The sequence below is a fragment of the Mycotypha africana genome, assembly GCF_025528875.1.
Source record: "Mycotypha africana strain NRRL 2978 chromosome Unknown BDF20scaffold_37, whole genome shotgun sequence".
NCBI lineage: Eukaryota > Fungi > Mucoromycota > Mucoromycetes > Mucorales > Mycotyphaceae > Mycotypha > Mycotypha africana.
The window spans coordinates 1-6,068 of record NW_026515761.1 but is presented as its reverse complement, the minus strand read 5'-3'; the positions used below and the strand labels follow the sequence as shown (position 1 = coordinate 6,068).

At 37.0% G+C, this 6,068-nt stretch overlaps 1 protein-coding gene across 1 annotated transcript; it reads right to left on the bottom strand.

Annotated features, from left to right (window-relative positions):
- Positions 1–5,243: 5,243 nt before the first annotated feature.
- On the bottom strand, positions 5,244–5,833 carry BDF20DRAFT_936246 (uncharacterized protein; the record flags this gene model as incomplete). Its single annotated transcript, XM_053084763.1, has 2 exons — positions 5,244–5,261; positions 5,288–5,833. The coding sequence occupies 2 exons, from the start codon at positions 5,831–5,833 to the stop codon at positions 5,244–5,246; spliced, it is 564 nt and encodes a 187-aa protein (XP_052930543.1).
- Between the last annotated feature and the right edge of the window lie 235 nt (positions 5,834–6,068).

The window sequence follows — 6,068 nt, the reverse complement described above, 5'->3', positions numbered from 1 at the left end:
ATTATATCCTTTCTTACTAATGGTGAACTTTTGGCAAGTTGCGCATTGTTTTACAACTTCTAAGGCTTCCTTCATTATGTTAGGCCAGTTCATACCTAGATCTTTTCTTCACACGTTGTACGATGGCTTCACCACCAAAATGACCAAATTCATGTGCATCTTTCAAAATACTTGGTCTTTCTTCAACGGGAGGTACAATATATGATTCATCCATGTTTTGTGCGTAATTAATCTGGATGATGTCCTCTTCATCGTCATCTGTGGGTCCAGAATAACGAATTTGTTCATTCAAATCATCATGAATGGTGCGAAGAGACCAGCGTTTAACGCGGATGAAACGGTTCGACAAAGAAGGAGTGAAGGTGGGAGTTGTAGTCACATCAGATGTTTCCGAAATGGAATTATAGAACTGAGTGAGGTTCTGCGTACGTTCAGGATTAAGAGAAGGATTATCTTTAAGGATCTTCTTTTCCAATTTACGTTTTTGAGCACGCATTTTTGATTTTGTATTCTTCTGTGTCTGTTTGAATAGATGGGGGAATAGTCGTTCTCATCCTTTTCAAAGGCAAGTTTGTCTTGCATTGTAGGGAATAATCGGGACAATTTATCACTCATGATATTCGTAATGCCAGGAATCCATTGAACTTTCATGTTAGGAAAGGATAAGATAACTTCCATGGATCGCATCATCATCATGGAGGGGTTCTTGGTTGTGAAAAGGGTATGAGAGGACTGCGATGGTCTGTATAACATGTAAAAGGTTTAGGACCATGCAAAAATTGTAGAATTTTGTCAATCCAGTAGTCAAGGCTAGAAGTTCTTTGCGGAGTAACACTATAATTGCGTTGACTTTTAGAAAGTGCCTTTGATGAAAAACCAATGTATCGAATAGTAATTTTACCAGTTTGTTCATCTTTAAATTCTTGGAACAAACAAGCACCAATACCATAGTTGCTAGCATCAACGGCTAAGCTGAATTCATGGTTCAAATCTGGATGACTTAAAGCAATATTCTTTTTCAAAATATTGATAATGCTGTCGTAATGTGCATGCATTTCTGGAGTCCATTCTAAGACTTTCTGAGTGCTATATCGCAAACGATCCAGAGGAGTAGTTAACTCGCTAGCATTAGGTAGATGAGCACGCATATAAGAGACCCAACCACAAAATTTCATCATGGCTTTAGCGGTTTGAGGTTTTGGCCATTCATCAATGTCAGTCAAACGACGAGGATCAATGGATCTTCCTTGTTCCGAAATACAAAAACCGAGTAGGTAAACTGAATTTCTTACAAGATGAGTTTTCTCAAAATTGATAGGCATATTGTTATCCGTTAATGCTTGAATAACCTTTTTGCAATGCTCTTTATGAGAAGCAAGATCTTTGGAAAAGCAAACCAAGTCATCAATGTAGATACATGTAAAATCTTTCATATCTTGGAATATGGTTTCCATAACATTTTGAAATATTCCGGAAAGCGATTTCAACCCGAAACAAGCACCTCGGAATTGCCAGCTTTTACCTTCAAATGTAAAGGTAAGCTTATGTCTGTCTTCTTCAGCGATTTGCAATCGGTGGAAGGCACCTGAAATATCGAAAACACTGAATATTTTTGCTTCTCTGACATCATGGAAGATGTCTTCAATCAAAGGAGTGTTGACGTTGGAGACATCGTCTGTCAGGTTGTTGATACGTCGAGTATCAAGACAAACTCTGTACTTCTTATTTCCATTAGCGTCAGTACCAGCCTTTGGTGTGATTGTTAAGGGACTATTGAAACCAGATATTTTTGCAGGTTCAATTGTTTTGTCATCGACCCATTTCTTAATTTGTTCTCTAACGATAGGAACCAAATCGTATGAAATTGGATACTGTCTCGTGTATGCCACTTCATTAGGTTTAGTGGGAAGATAAACAATGGCTTCCGGTAAAGGGCAAAGGTTATGAAGGTTAATATTTGCATTCACATCCATCAACGGCTTCATTTCCTCGATGAACTGTTCATATTCTTCTTCAGAACAAGCTTTGCTCACATTAGGAGTGTACAATTCATGATTAACACTATCTTCAAAGACAATTTCCTCGATGTCTTCAAAGAGTAGGCAATGTTCTGAATCGAAATTCCCAGTTGTGGAATTAAATCTCTCCCTAACAAAACTGGTAGATTTGCTAGCGGCATTTCCACAACTTCGAATGAGTGGGAAAATGGTGTTCTACCTCTATATTTCACTTCTAGAGGTCGTGTTTTACCAATCCGACTGGCTGTAGAATTTTTATCAATAAATGAAAATGTACCAGTGGTAGGGATTATATCATCAAAGATAGTTTTATCCTCAAATTCATAGGTTTTATTTATCAAAGATATTTGTGCACCTGTGTCAATCATGGCAATTAGTTTCTCACCATTGATCATGATAACGGGAGAATATGGCGACAAATTCTGTACTTCATTCTCAGTTATGTTTGAGACATTATAGCAAGAAATCTGTGATCTAATATCATCTTTTAAAAATATATGTTTATTTTTAGCTGGATCAGAGCTAGTGAGAAAATTTTTATAGTATGAGGATTGATCAAAATGTGATCGCTTGAGTAGCGATGAAAATGATTTTTCAATATCATGTTCGATTTGGCTATATAAAATGAGTATTCCGTCAGTGACACTCTTGTTATGATTAATAACAGTACAAAATAATTCTACCTTTTGGTTATTATTCTGTTGAGTGATACGTCTTTTCAAGTATATGTCACTTTTGAGGTAAGGCAAGCAACTCTCCAGATGTTCCCGAGAATAATTCTCAATTTTGCAAAATGAACATGGGTTGGTTAACGCCTTATGTTTCTTGTTAGAAGAATCGTTGTCACCATTGTTTTTGCGTTTAAAATCAATGCGATTATTCTTGTTTGTATTGTTAACGTTATCAGGATGATTCTTATTGCCACTAGTGATGGCATTATGTTGCCGAGATGAGTTAAATTTTAGCGCCAAGCTTTCTTGGATATCTCCCATTCTCTTTTTGAGGTAATCGAAGAGTTCAGATAAGTAAGCTGGGTAAAAGGAGGTTTTGCTGTCGGGAGAGTTCCCTTCGTGATAACGTTTTAGTGATTTTTTTACTTCCTCACTTGTCATTGGCAACAAGGAGTCAAGGAAGTATGCCACAAGATAGATAGAATCGGGCTTCGGATCAGGTAAGTATGAGTAAGCTTGGTAATAACGGTCCATGTAGTCACGTAACTGTTCTGTTTTTCCTTGTCTCATACGAATGAAATTTTGGATTTTCTTATCGATGGTGGCATTCAATCCAAAGCGTTCAACTAGTTCCGTTTTTATAGTTTTCCAAGAAGTGTTCTGTGGGAACTTCTTGAAATCTACGGCATACCAACGTTGATAAACAGGGTTTTTGCTTTTGGAAAATGAGACAGATAAGTATTTCCTCCAATACTTATCTAAGTCTGTATCATTGGCTATGAATGGGGCTTCAAATGCATCTGCAAATGTTTCCGCGTTTTCAAATGATGGGGCATTATCCGTTTTAGTTTCCAATGGATCATCCACCAATTGGAAAATTGGTATTTCACTGCGGTGAATGTTATCGGATGATAGGTGCGCGTACTTAGACTGCATAGTGGAACTTTTGTTGGGATCAAAATATGATGGTGAGTTGATAAGAGCAGTTTCACCCTTCATTTTCTTAACCTTAGTCTCAAAAATTTCAATGGTAGTGTGAATTTTTGCAATTTCAACAGGATCCGATAGGCTAAAAACCTTTTCGTAAAGTTCATGTATGTGATTCTCGTAACGAATGACCATAGGGTCTGTTCCGTCAATCGGCTTGGGGCCTAATGAATCGATAAACATATGGTTAACACCATCATGATTATGCGTGACATTTCTATCACTATTGTTATTGTGGTAATGATGCGAAGTGAAGTCCTTGCCAACATCATTGTTATTATTTTGATGCGAAGTGAGGTCCTTGCCAACATCAAATGTGTGTATGTATGTATCACTCTCGTTAGGAGGAGGGACATAAGTATTATTTACTTTTGTTTCCGTACCTTGGGAGCCAGCAGGGGAAGAAGAGATGGTACCAGAGGAGGAGGAAACAGAGGAACGATAGTTAGATACCAGAGGGGATCTACCAGAGGTTGACTGATTTACATCAAGCATTTCCATGTCCTCATTTTGTTGGACATGGTCTTCTTGAGGGGAGTCTTGATGGGGGTTAATAGGGGGCATTATGGACAAAGTAGTTTAGAAATTCGTTAAAAAAAATGTGGTATTCGCTAGTTTTAATTATGAAGTAAAAGGTAAAGAATAACACAAGAGAAAATAAACACGAAAGCTTAACGAAATCAAACCACCGTCTTTATTTCTCTTTCAAAAACAAACTAAAGAAAAAGAAAAGAAAACTAAAATTACTGCTATTAATAAAGACTTATTGTGTTTGCTGTCTACGAAATGACTGTATCGGGATCTATAGCTGACACTGATGTATTATGGTCAAATAATACTCAGTGAATCAGAGGTTTCCGTAAAAGAATAGGTCTTCCCTTTAGGTGGATAATTACTCGTCCATCCCAGAGCGGATTGATTTGTAATGTGCTATCCTGGCAGATCCAGGGTGATCATGCAGCTACATCTATAATCCAATATCTATCGGCCACCAGTTGTGTAGCTCAGATACTGTGGGAGTGATTATAGATGTTGGCTAGGAAGAGATATTCGTGCGTGGTGTTCTTTTGATTGCGTGAACAGTTATTGTGTTAATAAAGAGTGATTGAGCCTTTTTTATCTCCAACCATACTTTATTTCCAGAACAGGGAGCAGTACCGTGATCTACTATGTTTTGGTTGTTGAATCAATATATCCTACGAGTACATATACCAATCCTGCTATATACCTGAATGTCATATAGCCATAGATAACCTAAGTAAAATATATTTCATAAAGATAACCTGTTCAAGTCTTACATATGTGAGGTAGCTAATCTCACATAAGAATTATCCTTAATCCATATTCTTTTCTTATCTTATCTTTATGTGTTATACATTTGATCTAAGGTTCAAATGTATGCAATCGAACACACCGCTTACCAAACGGGAACGAAGATATGAGCAGTACTCATATCTGAGATCAAGTTTTATTTTACATTTCGTTAGACGTTTTGAGTAATTTACTCATATAATATTGCCATCGTGCCTCAAATACGACACTATCCATGTTGAATGATACATGCTTTTCACTGCTGCTTCGAATACTGTTATGGCCAGCAATTGATGGTACCACTTGCGCATACTTCTTTTGCAATTTTTCAAATTCAATGGCTTGACTAATGGCATCTTCATAGCTTTCAAATGAATCTCTTTTTTGTTCTAATTCGTAGGCGATACTGGGTGCAACTGAAGCAATCAGAAATGCAATCTTTGAGGAATCATCAGTCAAACCAACGATGCTAAATAACTCTTCCAATTCAGCTAAAAATTCACCAACTGATTGCTCTAATGGTTGTTTCATTTCTTTTATTTTTGTCCAACTTTCTGCGATTTTATTTCTAACAAATCTCTGGTGAAACTTCTCTTCAAATCTCGTCCATTCACTGGTAGTGTTTTCTATAGATCTCCACCAAAGCTGCGCGTTTTTCAACATATTGGATGCTGCAATAGCTAAAATGACTTTATCAGGCATATTTCCAATGTCTTTTAATCTCTTTAATTCGGTGAACCAATCTTCAGCCTTACGAGGATTCCTATCGTCCTCGATACCGTCGAAAGGCTTTAGGGGTTGTAGGAAACGTAAGTAAAAGTTGTTGTTCGTTCCACTCGCGTCCATGATGATATTGTTATATATTCTTCTTTTATGATTCACTCAATTGATTTGTAGTAACACGGCAAACTGTTGTTATTTGTCTCGGCAGGACCTCCAATGATACGTTTGCGGTGTTAAAGCGTGAAATTAATGACGTAGGTGTTGAACTTTACTGTCTCTCGTATTTGTGTAACCCGAGACTTATTATACAAATAAGGATAATGCAAATACAATGATCTTTCAATACAATGCTTAATCG